The sequence below is a fragment of the Cydia strobilella genome, chromosome 11, assembly GCF_947568885.1.
Source record: "Cydia strobilella chromosome 11, ilCydStro3.1, whole genome shotgun sequence".
Lineage (NCBI taxonomy): Eukaryota > Metazoa > Arthropoda > Insecta > Lepidoptera > Tortricidae > Cydia > Cydia strobilella.
Genome location: NC_086051.1, coordinates 6,766,724 through 6,782,308, shown reverse-complemented (window position 1 = coordinate 6,782,308; position 15,585 = coordinate 6,766,724). Strand labels below are relative to the sequence as shown.

Below are 15,585 nucleotides of genomic sequence, written 5' to 3'. Positions count from 1 at the left end.
CCATGTCTCCGAGGCATAGAGCAGCAGAGGCAGGATAATTGCTCCATAAACGGCGAGTTTTGTGTGAAGACTAAGATCGTGTGATTTCCAAACTCGTTGGTTCAATCCACCAAAGGCCGCAGCAGCTTTGGCAACCCTAGAGGAAACTTCGGACTCTAGACGATTGTCACTCCGCAAAAGACTCCCTAGGTATCTGAATGTACTCACTATAGTAGGTATAGTGATCAGATCAATCAAATGTTTATTTATTTATAGTCGTACCTGAAGATGACAACCGGAACCCTATTACAAAGCTTATGCTTTTTGTCCGTCTATATTTCACTCTGTCAGCGGACTCCATGTCAATAACCGCTATAGGTGGACAGTGGACATTTTCTGTGGTTTTGTACTACGGCCGCTATAACAACAAATAAATACTATAAAATAAAATAAAAAAAGTTTTTACTTGAACCATATTATATTTGCGAAATCCATCATCATCATATGAATAATTACCTCCGCCCGTCCAATCTATTCATAAGGACAGAAAACGATATAAAGTGTAGAAAACCAGTTTTGTTACTAGAGAAGTGCGGTAAAATCGAAAAATGTAGGCGCGAGCCGCGAAGATTCATTCTCCCATATAAAATTAGTGTTTCAAATCTGGTTGGGGTGTAACAAAGGGTACACAGGACTTTCATCGTCCGTCGGTATGTCATATGTTATTTTACGATTCAAAAAGCGGTCAAAAAGCGGGATAAGTACGCGAACCTGGCCGGTAATTATTAATTTTTACCCCTGGCGTTTGAGACTACTGGGTGCTGGGGGTCAGAAGCCATTGCCTTTATCAGGGAAGTGGGGCGTCGAGTTAGGGAGAGGGGGTCTAACGCCCGCGCGGGTTCGTACCTGGAGCAAAGGTTGTCCATCGCAATTCAACGTGGTAACGCGGCTAGTGTGATGGGCACCTTTGCGCCGGGGACAACTCGTGGGGGACTTTTTGAACTTGAGATTGTTTTTGTTTTTGTATTGACTTTTACCTGAATAAATGATTTTATTTTTATGATTTTATCGTATAGAATATGCCAAAGTAAACGTGTTTTATATGAAAAAAAATCTCTAAAATCAAAAATGGCCGAGATGTTTTACTTTATATTTAGTAATTTGGATTTGGACACATATTTTTGAAATTTTGGGTGGTTACATTTTTACAGAACATTATAATGCAAAAAAGCAAAAAAAAAAAATACAAAATCGTACCAAAATTCGATTCGGAGCACCCCACTATCTACGTGGTCTCGTCTGTCCTACCCCTAGAGTGTATATAAAAAGCCGGAGGGGCAGCAGCCCTATCCCGCCGTAGTAAAACGCAGAGGACCTACCGCGAACCACGTTCGACGTGATGCCTCCCTTTCACACTTATGCACGAATTTACAAGTGCGACAGAGAGGTAACACGTCAAACGTGGTTCGCGGTAGGCCCTCAGAGCACAATGGGAGCCGTAGCAGCTGAGGCGACTCGATACTGGAGCCGTTGCCCCACCCCACCCCACCGCGCCGCCACTTTTTTATTGCATACCCTTTGAATGATACAGATACACCTCAACCTCAGTGGTGACTGAAGTTAAGCACCCACAGATTGTACTGGTTACAACTAGAACCAAAAGTCTATATATAGTCCACGCTTTATATTTCTTTGGATTTGGAATATGTAATGATCGGCTTTTTAAAAGGCTTGTTGCGCCATCTGCGTAAAGCTAGTAGTAAGTAGAGAAGCCTTTTAAAAAATATTGTCACAAAATTCGACATACGTAATATAGTTGGTCAAGCAAATCTTGTCAGTAGATAAAGGCGCGAAATTCTAATTTTCTATGGGACGATAACCCTTCGCGCCTACATTTTTTTAAATTTGCCGCCTATTTCTACTGCTGACAAGATTTGCTTGACCAACTATATGTGTACAATTTTCTGTTGTATCTAAATTAAGAGGCGATGGCGCCACTCCAGAGTAGTATAATATATCGCCACTCCTAAAATACTTTCACTTTTTTCCGTTGTAGCGTTGATCCGAACGCTAATATCCAATCGCGATTTTTGGCACGTCACAGCCGCGTCATCATGTCTCCGTGTCTGCTTTTATCGCAGGGGAATTAATTAGTTCAACATTATCACACCTTATCGATACCTTTATATGTGAATATATCTTAGACAGTTTGAAAGTAAATCCTCATGATGGAACTGCTGAGCCAAGTGTCTAGCACACAGTTTTTGTTCCCCGCGGCCGCGGTGGCGGTTGTTTTACTATGCGCAGCGCTAGTATTTATCTTCGGGTTCCACTCGGCGGAACAGCCGCAGTTCGACAAATTGGCGCTAGTGATCGACGACAAGAAGTCTTCGAATAAGAAAGTAAAGAAATCGAAGGAGAAGGTGAGTGCTGTCAATATGTTACGATTTACGAGCGCCGCGAATCGTCCACCTCAACGTGTGCTAATTTTATTTTTAACCTGCAAGCATATGCTCGCCGTTATACCGGGACACGCTTATCAAACGGGTGTAAGGATGCTTCTCCTTTAATTGTGTTTGAAAAGGATGTTTTCGTGTTACAGAAATCGTCACCCAACCGCTCGAGCGATGACGCGAAGGCAAAGTCGGAGAGCTCCAAGAAATCTCCTACTAAGGAGAAAGCGAAGGAGGCAGAGAAGCCTAAGCCGAAACCTGAGAGACCAGCTGAGCCCAAAGTTGTGAAGAAGGAGGCTCCAGTTGAGGCCAAGAAGGGCAAGAAGGGTAAAGCAGCTGCGGAGACTGAGAAGCCCGCTGACTTCGATGATGGAGGCTGGCAGGAGGTGCCCAAGAAGACCCAGAAGAAGGTGAAGAGCCCTGAGGAGAAGGAAAAAAAGGAGAGCCCCACCAAGAAGAACAAGAACAAGAAAGCCAAGGATGCTGATGTGGAAGCTGCCCGCCCTGTGGAGGAACCTGTTGAAGAGACCATCAAGGTAGGGCATTGTTCATATAAGCATATTCCTAGAAATAGCAGTGGTTTATTACCTGATCCCTATAATGCAGGTTTACCTAGTTCAGAGCTTAGGATACTATTCATTGCTGTTTTTATTTGTACAAGCATGTCATTGAGAGAAGTAATTTGCTGCATTGTCATTTAAAACAAATGATACAAACTATTAGTTGCATTAGCATGCTTAGTCAATAGTTGTTCTAGTGCACATTTATTCATGTTTGCCATGCATATAATTATGCCATGTACATAGCAGAATAGTTGCTGATCAATGTCATAATTTAGCAATATGGAATCAATGAATATTATGTGCATTAAAACTCATGCCTAAGTGAACAAGTTGTTTGCATGATTAGCATTAATTTCAATTACATAAAACTCAACTGGTTATATCACATAATGATTAGAGTTGTGTTGCATTAAACAAAATAAACCTCTTTGCTTAAGGTGCTGAGCGTGGAGGGCCCCCGTGTGGATGCTGAGGCTGCTCGTGCCCTGCAGGCGCAGATCGAAGAGGTACAGAGAGTGCTCAAAGAGGTAATTTATTATTATTATTCTTCCCCTTATTTATCATGTTTCTCAGGTTACAATATGCATATGAATTAAAAAAAATTTACCACTTACAAAACAATATAAAAAATACATACATTATAAAAAACCTAACCTAGGGTGCTGCTAGCAGCGGGGCAGGGCTTGGGCCGCCCTGGGTGGTCAGGGCCGCAGAGAGAGGAACGAGCGGACTATCCGCGCCGTGACCAAGATCATCGCCTTCTGCATATGACCCTTGATCCAACCACCTAGCGAGTGTCTCTCAAGATGTTGGTTGAGACTCTTCGCTATTAGACACATCACACATCAATCAAGTTGAGTCTACATCTCACATGGCGGTTTTTTTTTTTTTTTTTAATCTGGTTTTTATGGAGGCTTTGGACACTCTAGGTGAACATGTCAGCCTCATGGGTGCTATCATAGTTCCCTACTCAAGGGAGAGGTCAATAAAGTGGTAAACACTGATTGCTTTGTCCGATATAGGTTCTGCCAACCAACAATTGATCTGTCCATTGTGCATGGAGCCCAGACTACCAAAAATTCTTTTTCTCAAGTCCGAATTCCGGACGCATTCCAACAACACGTGAGACAAGTCATCAGTCTTCTGACAGTTTGCACACAGTGGTGACGATTTAACACCCATCATGCACAGAAATTTGTTTGTAGGGATGTGTCCGGACCGGACTCGGAAAGCTGAGACTAACACTTTTCTAGAGAGGTTAGCAGAATCAAACCAGGGTATCCACAAGGGTCTATCTTGGATTGTTCTGTACCAGATTCCAACACCCCTTGATAAAGCTTGTTCTCCAAAATGGTATTCCCATTTCTGTAAACATCTTTTTTTAATTCTGGGAATTACTTCACTTGAATATGGTATAGAATCGAGTACAGAGCCATCCATTACAGCGGTTTTAGCAAGCTTATCTACTGCCTCGTTTCCTACTAACCCTACGTGGGAAGGAATCCACTGTATTTTAACAACTCTATCTTTACAAATAAACTCATGAATCAACTGTAGAGCTTCATATGCAACAGGCATGCCTCTTTGTCCAAAAACACAACGATTAAGGTGTTGAAGTGCACTCTTTGAGTCAGATAGTATTACAACTGGAGCACTATTAGCTAGATTATTTGCATAACACAAGGCTTCTTTAATAGCTACAAGTTCAGCTCGCATAACGCACGCGTCATCATGCAGCTTCCACATGAGTGAAACATTGCACTGAGGATCAAACAGAGCTGCTCCAACACCTTGTACACACTTCGAACCATCAGTGTATATTTTATGAAATTGGACATACTGCTCAGTAAGCACTCTCAGTGTAGAATTTCTCAACGCCTCATTCTGTTGATGCCGCTTAGGGACATCAATATAATCAATGCTATCCATTATACATGACCTGGTGTCAACCGAGGACACCCACGTGTTCAAAGAGTACATATCCTACATGGCGGTTGTGAGCTAAGTCTAGGTACTTACTGGACTTGCCCTCCCCGGCTTTCACGAGATTCTCATCATGGGGGATGGTGATGTCAACGAGCACGGCCAGTACTGTTCTTATTATTATTATTATTTGTAATGCAGGCAGGCAGTTTGAATAACTGATAATGCCTGTATCCAGAGTCATCAACCGAGTTCTCAGTGTTGAGTAGAATTTAGAGATGCAACGGATAGTTGTTTAGCCGGATACCGGATGTTCGGCCTGACCATATTTCGGCTTTTTCAGTGCGCATTGTGTAGAAATTGACCTTTTTCGTAGTGAACGTTCGCGCGGACTCATTACTAGGTTCGAAATGAGTGTGCGACTGCGCGTAGTAGTGAGTGGAATGTTTCAATAGTTTTAAAATAATAAACGAGTACGATTATGACCGTAACGTCCGTAACTGTTTCTTAAATGTTTACTCCGAAATCAAGCAAAGTTACTATCCGATATCCGGCGGATAGTAGATGTAGATGTAGTGTAGGGACGCCCGGCCGGAGGCAGGCGGGCTGTCGATCACGTGTCGCGTTCATTCAGCCCAGTTCCCTGAAGTTGGAGCTGCAGGTTACTGTCCCGGCGGCATTCCCACACTATTCTCCTCAAATCCTCTTGTTTTTCTGCAGAACAGAAGGACATCTTTAAGTTCGACATCTTTTAGTTCATTCTCTTTCAGCGTGTCTCTACCGAATATATTATATCGCGATGCCGCATACATAATACACTCTGCTAGTAAGTGAAAGCTAGTCTCCTCCTTACCACAATGTGGACAGGAGAAGTCTCTGCTAATTTCCATTATCTTAAGGTGTCTGTTGAGAGTGTTATGACCTGTAATGATACCTGTCAATAGTCTTAGACTGCCCTTACCTAGTTTCAAAAGATACCTGGTTCTCCTGTGATCTATACCTTTAATCATCATCTTCGACTGTCTGCATCCAGCCTCTTCTTCCCATACTCTCTGTGCTTTTATCTCTTTGACCTTCTCTATGACTCCCTTCGTGACATCCGCTGACATGGGCAGAGCCGGTTCCGGACCTATATATCCCGTCTCCGCCCCTATCCTCGCCAGCTCATCCGCTTTCTCATTTCCCGTTACTCCCTGGTGTCCTGGCACCCATGCCACCGTAACGCTTCTTTGCTTGCTTATCGAGTTAAGCTCCTCTCGACATTCTCTCACCAGAGAGGAGGTAACCGATATTTTCTTTAGTGCCTTCAGTGCTGCTTGGCTATCTGTGTATATTACAACAGCACCCTCTTGCTGCACACTCTCTTTTACTATACGTGCGCAGTGCGCTATAGCACATACCTCTGCTTGGAACACGCTAGCATATCTACCCAGTGGTATTGATACTTTCTCTCCCAGTTTAGGGATCACTATGCCCGCTCCTGCTAGTTTCGTCGAGCTTCTTCTTGAGCCATCCGTAAAGCAGATAGTCGTCGGGTGTCTGACTTCCACCTTCCAGTTGTCTCTCTCTCCTATATGTACTCTATATTTCTTATCAAATATCTCCTGCCTCTTTATAAGGTCGTTATTTGCCATCATCATCTCAAATTTTGATAATGCCTCTCTTTGTATCAGCGCGTGTCTCTTGTCCACGCAGCTTCCCCTCCATTCCTTGCATGCTTTCATTCTATACCACTGCTCAGTGGCTCTTTTCTCCACCTCAATCCAGAGTGGCTTCAAACCTAGCATTACCTCCATTGCATGTGTCGGGGTCGTTCTCATAGCCCCTGTCATCATGAGGCACGCTAATCTCTGTACTTTGGTTAGGTCTTTTTGATATTCTTTAATATGTGCCCTATGCCACCATATCACGGCCCCATATAGCACCCTGGGTAGTATTACCGCCTTGTAGATCCAGTGAATCATTCCTGGCTTCAGCCCCCAGTTCTTTCCCACTGCCCTTTTGCATTGAAACAGTGTTCTTATAGCTTTTGCCGTCTGCTCCTTGATGTGAGTTTTGTACCTGAGTGTACTGTCTAGAGTAACGCCCAGATATTTCATCTCGTCCACCATTTCTAGTTCTATACCTTGTATCTTTATGGGTTTTATCTCCTTTATCCTTTTATTAGTGAATAACACTAGCTTTGTTTTAGACGGATAGTAAGCGAATATCCGGTCCATCTCTAGTAGGATTTGCTTTGTGCTTATCTAATTTATTGTTTTTTACGTATTATTAATTACAAAACGGGCTTAATCGCGTACAATTAAGCTGGAAGATGTTGATGTCAATTTTAGCACGTTTTCTCGGAGACCATGAGGACAACGCCGTCCTCGAAACGTCAGAGGTAAATATAAAAACTTAATTATTTATGCGATTAAGTCCTGTACTCCTGTTTTATAATAATAATATTACATCCTTTTTGTGACATTATGTTCACTTATGTCATTAAGTTACTTTGCAGCAGCTATGTAGTAAAAATAGTTTTGTTTTACAAGGGGGCTAAGTTGTTGTATTGTTTAACTTCTCGTGGTAATATTGATACTTCAAAATTGAAAAATGGAATCTTGAGCGATGCGAGGGTTCAAGGCACGAGGGTTAAACAAATTTTGCCACCGAGTGAAACACAAAAATTTTCACCACATTAATACATGGAAAATACTAACTGTAAAATATCAAACAAAATAAAAGCAAATCCATTCAAAATGAATGTTATTAAATATTTATCATTCAAAATCATGATTTAAAAGTCAATCCTACCAGCAAACATAAGAAAACAACTCAAAATTTGCATTTGATTACTTTGCCCCACTCTCTCTCTCTCTTTAGCCCTTTTCTACCCTTCGGGTGTAGGCCTTCATTTTGCGCCATTCGTCACGGTTCTGTGCGACTTGGAGCCACTGCTTCCCCGCAGTCCTCTTGATGTCGTCGTCCCAACGCATCTGGAGTCTACTTTGAGGACACTCTTCTCCCCATGGTCGCCACTCGAGTAGTCGTTTACTCCACGAATCAGTCTTTCGTGCTTTATGGCCAGCCCATTTCAACTTTGCCCCACATGTGGATATAATGCAACTTTCTCAACAGTTTTTGAACAATCAAGAGAGCCTTTAGCGGCTGGTGTGGTGAAAACATACTTGTTGGTTTGGCTAATTTTGGCTGCTTTTTTGCAGACCTGTAGAATAAAGGAGCCCAATTATTATTATTATTATAAATTAGGTATGCTAGTAGGAGTTTAGTTTTATAGATGCCTAATAATCACTACTTTGTGACATCTCTTTCAAAAACAGTGCAAGGTTGACTGGCAGAGTATGTTTGAAAATGGCTACTGGAGTTAATATGTATAGAAAAAGATATCAAAAGTGAAAGGGATTGCCCGTTGTTAGTAGGTATTTATTTCTTACATGTGTCCATTATTTATAACATGCCATCTGTAGGCCGAGCACATGATTGGCGCGACAGTATCTCGCCGCGAGATAGACTACCCGTCTTTTACTAACTGTATGAATTAAAGAGGGACGGGTAGTCTATCTCGCGGCGAGATACTGTCGCGCCAATCATGTGCTAGCCCGGCTGCCTATCTCTGGACACTTTCCAATAATGAGTATAAGCTGCTAGAAATAGTGTCTCACTCTTATATTTATATTATTTCTAGTGAGACTGCCCAAATAGGGTACAAAGATCTGTAATTACTTACACTGTTTCTCTGTCCTTTGATCCTTTAATCTACTTATATTTGCATGAAAACTGACGAATAAAGGTCAAGCTTTGATCTGCTTCTGTAGTTCAGTGCAACAAATAGTTGACAATGTAACAGACCCATTAATATTATTTATGTAACTTTGATAAAGTTTTATCAGATTACCTACTTTTTGGCATTTAAGGCTACATGTCAGTGAACCGGGCTCACCCGGCTGAATGAAGCTCGGCTACTTATCTTACTTGCATCAAAAAAAACCGAACTACAATAAATATGACTGAATAGTTTATGCAAACTTTAATATTGATCAACATATGAATCTCTTAACACATTACAGCTATACTTTTATGGAGTTTTTCGTAGTTCAACATGCAGTTGGTGTCCTCACTTAAGTATACGGTATCCAGATTCCAGGCATATTAGGCAAGTTTGTAGGCAGCCTGGGTACCAGTGGTGAAGTGGAGCGTCCATAGATCTCCATACCCACTGCATTTCCTAATTTGTAGACAATTTAGGATGTTTTCCTTCTGTAGGCTTAGCACAGGAGCGCTGCGACAGTATCTCGCCCGCAAGATATACTACCAGCTCCTCTTATTTAATACAGCTAGAAAAAAACGGGTAGTCTACCTCGCGGTGATACTGCCTCTGCGATCGTGTGCTAAGTCCACTGGTGTCAAACCATGTCAAACAAATAACGGACCAAATTAAACTAATCAGGAATCCAAAAGCTAATGATAGTAAACGTATCCGCAGGCCGAGCGTCGCGACAACCCGGGCCTCGCGACCGACGAGGACGGCCAGGCCGAGGAGACCCCAGACGTCAAGGACCTCCGCAGCAACAAGAAGAACCAGAACAAGGAGAAACAGACCAAGAAGAAGGCCAATGAAGTAAGCACGTAAAAATCTTTCTAAACATTTTGAGCAGCCACAACTACCACAAAGCACAGACCATATCATTAACGGCTTGTACTTTGTTTTTTTTAGCATTATAGAAAGAATTCTACAGAATTATCTAATGTAGCATGGTCAATACTTGTTTTACTTCAAAATTATACCGCAAAAGTGCCCGAATTGAAATTGCGAAGTTCTTGCTAATGCTAAAAAAACGAAGTGTAGTTGGTAGTGAGTTAGTGACCCGAAGCTGGATAGCTGGTAGACGTGTTCGAATCCCGGTAAGGGCATTTATTTATGTGTTTACAACAGATGTTTGCTCCTGAGTTATGGATGTTTTCTATCTATTCTATATATCATCTTCTAGTACCCAAAACACAAGACTTGTTTGTGTAAGATTGTTTAATATTTATTTACCAAGTTATATTCAAACCAAGAAAAGTCGGCAGAGATTTTGACAGCACACGCAGTGCAGGGGCCCGTCTCTCAAAAGCGTGTAACTTGTAATACAAGTGGATGTCTTTTTTTGACAGCTTTTGTTAGAGAGGGACTTCCACTTGTATTACAAGTTACAAGCTTTTGAGAAACGGGCCCCTAGTGTTATTTTAATCGTCAAACTTCTATGAAATTATGACATATATAACACGTGCACTGCGTGTTCTGTCAAAATCTCTGCAGACTTTTCTTGGTCTAACTCTAATTAATAACCAAGATTTGTTTCGTAACTCAAGCATGTTGTTTTCAAATCAGCCAGTGAAAGTTTCACTGATAATTACACAATTATGATTTAATATGCATAGCCTTTGCATGGATGGAAAAGTATGATTACCATTGAAACCTATTTCTAAATGGGTTAAACTCTACGCATGATATCTTATTGTGACTTCCTTATTTATGTTATTTGTCATATAATTTATACACAATTGAAGGCATGTTTACAAAAACAACATAACTACACTAGACATGAATTTACAGGAAACGAAAAAAACTAAATGTCTTCTTATATATTAGTTATTGGACATAAACATTGTATAGGTGATTTTAGTAAGTGGCCAATAGTTCCGAAATATACGATTACACATTTCAAAGACCAGTATTTTTGGAAAAAAATTGAAAAATAAGTTCGTCACTTATGCTGTTTTCGTAAAATTTTGTAAGTTATGTTTTTTTTGTAAGAAAATAACAAGTTTCTATGGAAATTATGTTTTGTATTCTATCAGAGAGGTATTGATTAATTAAGATTTATCTTACTTAACTAGTGGATTTATTTTAATCCTCACATCTTCACACAATTCGGGTCATTTTTGGACACTATCTTTTGCTCTACGTGTAGATCCTGCTTAGACGAATGCTATGATACCAAAAACTCAAATCCGCAAAAAATGTTAGTTATGTTGTTTTTGTAAACATGCCTTCAATTCAAAGGTTAAATTTAAAGGCCAAATAGATAATAATTGATTACATTCATTACAATGTATTCAGTGTGTCACTTCAATCAATCAAAGTCAATGTGATGACCTGTCTCCTCTAGTGGGTAGTGACCCTGCCTATGAAGCCAATGGTCCCGGGTTTAAATCTTGGTAAGGGCATTTATTCGTGGGATGAGCATGGATGTTTGTTCCTGAGTCATGGGTCTTTTCTATGAATCGTAAGTATTTATAAATATTTATATATTGTTTATATCATTGTCTAAAATACCCACAAGTCCCACAACACAAGCTTTATTGAGCTTACTGTGGGACTTAGTGTGGTATCCACCTGTCCAATTTCTTTGTCCAATGTGAGACGCAAATACACATTGGACAAAGAAATTGCACAGGTGAAATACCACCCTTAGTCAATTTGTGTAATAATGTCCTACAATATTTATTTATTTAATGTATGAGGTTTTAATTATATTATATTTTGATTCTCAGGCTGCTGCTGTAGCCAAGAGTGCTTCTAAAGAGGCTGACTCCGACTCGGACAAGCAAGATGACAAACCCAATGTGCCGGTCTTTGATGAACTTGGAGGTGAATTATATTTTAATTTTGTATTAAGCAGAAATATCTGCAAAAAGTGGAGCCTTGAAGACACGAACTCGTGAGTCCGGGATCAACCAGCCCGCCGCTCTACCAACTGAGCTACCGAGACTTACCCGTTAACAGTGAAAATTTCCATCATATCCTTGACATACCTATATAGCCCCCTATGGCGCATTATAAGATCGATATGCTAAGAAATTATATGTTTGTTTCTTAGTACTCTTATCACATTTAGCACTGAGATTGTGAGATTTACTTGTTTTATCATAGTACTATTTTTATTGGGTGCATTGTATGCGAAAACCCGATATCTTAATGATTACTTAATAAAAAATGGCCAAGTGCGAGTCGGACTCGCGCACGAAGGTTACGTTTGTTTGTATGGGAGCCCCACTTAAGTATGTATTTTATTCTGTTTTTAGTATTTGTTGTAATAGCGGCAACAGAAATACATCATCTGTGAAAATTTCAACTGTCTAGCTATCACGGTTCATGAGATACAGCCTGGTGACAGACGGACAGACGGACGGACGGACAGCAGAGTCTTAGTAATAGGGTCCCGTTTTTACCCTTTGGGTACGGAAGCCTAAAAATACCTTTATGTAAATACATACGTACGCTAGTAACACACCTATTATCACTTTAATTAACAAGAAAACATCTTATCTAACCGAAGTCCAAACAGTACTTACATAAAACGAGAAATGAATGAATATTTGTTATCCCGCAGACACCTGGACGGACGCCAAAGCCAAGAAGGGCAAGAAGAAGGCCCGCAAAGACCAGTGAGGGGTGCGCACTGCACCCGCCGGGTCCAGCGCAGGCGCCCGTCGCTAGCTCAATGCCACCAGGCACCACACCCGCCACTACTCGCGCCTAGCCTCCAGTAGTCCCGCGGGCTGTGAAAGTTATTTATTATTAAGTTTTACTACCTTACGCATTCAGTCGACTTACGTCCATGTTTTTAGTTGTATATTTTATTTTATATTTAGCTCGTGTTGACTTGTTTTTTCATAATAATTTTAATTCTCGTTTTCAGTGAAGCATAATAGGGTTTCGTTTTAGTATTCGTTATGTAGTCGGGCGTTAGTGACCTTTGGGAATCTGCAATGCGTTCGGGCGCCGAGTCCCGAGCGTGGCAGCGATGTTGCGTGGTGAACTTGTTTTGAGATGATTTTAACGATTAACCGTCTACGTAGAGACGCCTAATAGTGTCCGTGTATTCTGTACATGAGTAGGTGTCCATTAGATTACCATCCTACCTGCCTATGTAGAGGCAGCCGTAGTCTTTAAACCTTTGATGACCTTCACAATCTTCTGGTGCTTGTAGTAATAAGTATCTCCTTTCATTCCATTTCTGTGCATTTTATCCATTTGTTTATCTAGAACCGCGAACATTGTGGCTATCATTTGGACATGTAATATGGCTGATAAAGACTACAGGTTTATTTTATCTTAGTTAGTAATCTGTGTTGTTGAGATCATAAATGTAGTCAGGCGGCTCTGGTATAAACGAGATGCTGCCCTAATTATTGACTCGTGTGTTTTATATTGTTGTTTATTTATTGTAGCCATTATGTTTCTCCTAATTTAAATTGAGATGAGACCTGACTTTGGACCAATATATAAGTAGGCATGCAGTTTGCTGCTCCACAGATAATATTTTCCATTATTTTCGAACAGAACACTATATACCTCCTAAGTTTCCTTCTGGCTATTGAGTACTCGCTCGCTGAAAGCTCACGTTACTTGATATTTGAAAAATATCCTCGCCAACGTGGTTATATTCTTCGCTAGCTTTAATAGTAATATTACTTTAAAACTGCTTAATACATATCTGTGTTACGGAGGTGATAGAATGCATATTAATTAAAATTATACCTATTCTAGCGGCCAACATTAAAAAGACAGCATAATATTTTGCTAGCGAGCAAATGGCTTCAACATTAATGTTTTATTGCAGATTCCTATTTTGTATACCTAGTTTTTAAGAATAATTCAGGTTTAGGATATAGTCGACATCATTACGAAATTCTAAATGTCTCTAATCGCAAATAATTTTTTACCTTTGTTACATAATAATAGGATAAGAGTGAGAGCATCAATATTTAGTACTTGCTATTGGCGATGTTCTCAAACAGAAAGTAAATAAGTACATTGTCGGGTGGCCATAAGGACGATTTCTAATTACTTACATCTTTATTCCAGCGGCTACCTTACCTGCCTTTTGTCTGAGAACGTCACATTAATTAAGTTAGGAAAAGGAATGTTTATAATAATTTCAGAGACGCAATACGAGTAACATTTAGTTAATTTATTTGGAATTGTCGAAGTATCGGCTGTGCAATGTTGTATAAACATTGAGTTTGCTGTTGCAACCTTATCGCGTACCTCTTTATTGATGCCGTCGTAATGTAGGATAAAATATTATCTACTCAATATATACCTAGCCTCTATATTAAAGATCTTAGAACTTGTGATTTCCTCCTTCCTTTATATGTTCAGCCTTGTGATATCTGTCTGTATGCGAACTCAAGCGGCTCGCTTATACTTTGGCGATCCAACATAATCACTTTACAAGTTCCTGAAGACCTCTTTTTGAGGCTAAACAGAAATGGGTGATTTATTAGGTATCGGCTGCACCCCTACTTCTTTTTTTCCTCATTAGTCAAGTACATTCTTCGAGATAAATATATTTTTTGTGTTAGAGCCCCATTCTTTTTAACCATTTATGAATAAAAATTGCGTACTTAGGGCCTACATTTAAGGGATTATCATAACGGTACTCTCTAGACATGATGTAATCGTTTATCAATAATAGGTATCTACATTAGATGTAAAGATATTTTTGGCTTGATATATGTAGCGTAGTTAGTGGCCGAGGCCGGGGTGCCAACGCATAAGAACGACGTATCTTGAGAATGTTATTTGTTTTATAGGCTCTAAAATTGAATGAATATGTGTAATATAAATATTTTTTTAAAATCAATAAAGAGTGATATTGATTAAATTGTGTTATTTGACAAGCCTCATAATTAAGCGCTGGTAAATAGTCTGACCGTAATGAATGATGATGTGTTGAGAATTATATCCATGTCATGATGGACGGCCATGTTAATGGCCGGAAGATCCTAGACATCGTTACGGGTTGAAGAACCTTGTAATGATAACTTCGGGAAGAGACGACCTCACATTAAATGGAACGAGGCTATTGGTTAGATTTAAAATAAGATGATCAAGGGTAGGGTCCGACCTGCAGCCATCAGCGAGAGGTCTTGTGAGTTACCTCTTATTAAAAGTACTTATTCGAAGTATTTGCCTAAACGGTCAGCGAACAACGATTAATTACGGTATAATAGAGAATGTTACGCATGTGTGTAAATTAAAGTGTAGCAATTAATATCAGAGTATCTGCGTTTCCTGTGTTTGTATGCGCTAATTAAGTAGTGCATGTCCATAACTGCAGAGCATCAGACGCTCAGTTAGTTTGTTACAAAGTAAGCAGAGAAATAAAATCAAAGAGTATTCATATAATTTTATTTTTGTATAAGTACAAAATTGCAAAAACGAGATTCAAATATTTTAATACCTAATGCTGGTGAGACTTAAGCTTTGACTATGTCTAATGGACAAATGCTAGAGCAAACCATAAATGTCGACAACAACTAGTTATCTATATCTACAAGGCCAAATTGTATACCTAACCCTTTTCCAGACCGCACCATATCTTCAAGGTTTTCCCAAAAAAATGCAAATATATATTCCATCCAGCTTTAATGATTAACCTTTTCGCCGCCATTGACTTTTGGGAGGTTAGGTTAGGTTACATTTCGTGCCCCACACGCCACGACTTAATACATTATACCGGTTATCTACGTGCAATTTTTGACATGGCGTTAATGCCACTTTATTACTTCATTGACGTGGCGGCGAAAAGGTTAATTTGAAGAAAAGTCATATTTCCTGAAGCGCAATCTAATTTGAACCTTAAATCGGAATATTAAAGTTGAAATTCTAT

At 40.0% G+C, this 15,585-nt stretch overlaps 1 protein-coding gene across 1 annotated transcript; it reads left to right on the top strand.

Annotated features, from left to right (window-relative positions):
* Positions 1-2,052: 2,052 nt before the first annotated feature.
* Positions 2,053-14,573, top strand: LOC134745426 (neurofilament heavy polypeptide-like). Its single transcript, XM_063679462.1, has 6 exons — positions 2,053-2,402; positions 2,582-2,968; positions 3,433-3,522; positions 9,405-9,539; positions 11,459-11,555; positions 12,298-14,573. The coding sequence occupies exons 1-6, from the start codon at positions 2,205-2,207 to the stop codon at positions 12,354-12,356; spliced, it is 966 nt and encodes a 321-aa protein (XP_063535532.1). The 5' UTR covers positions 2,053-2,204; the 3' UTR covers positions 12,357-14,573.
* The last annotated feature ends 1,012 nt before the right edge of the window (positions 14,574-15,585 follow it).

Coding starts and splice junctions, on each gene's coding strand:
- LOC134745426 (XM_063679462.1), top strand. CDS start 2,205: ATGATGGAACTGCTGAGCCAAGTGTCTAGCACACAGTTTTTGTTCCCC. Junction 2,403..2,581: donor TAAAGAAATCGAAGGAGAAG/GTGAGTGCTGTC, acceptor TTCGTGTTACAG/AAATCGTCACCCAACCGCTC. Junction 3,523..9,404: donor TACAGAGAGTGCTCAAAGAG/GTAATTTATTAT, acceptor ACGTATCCGCAG/GCCGAGCGTCGCGACAACCC.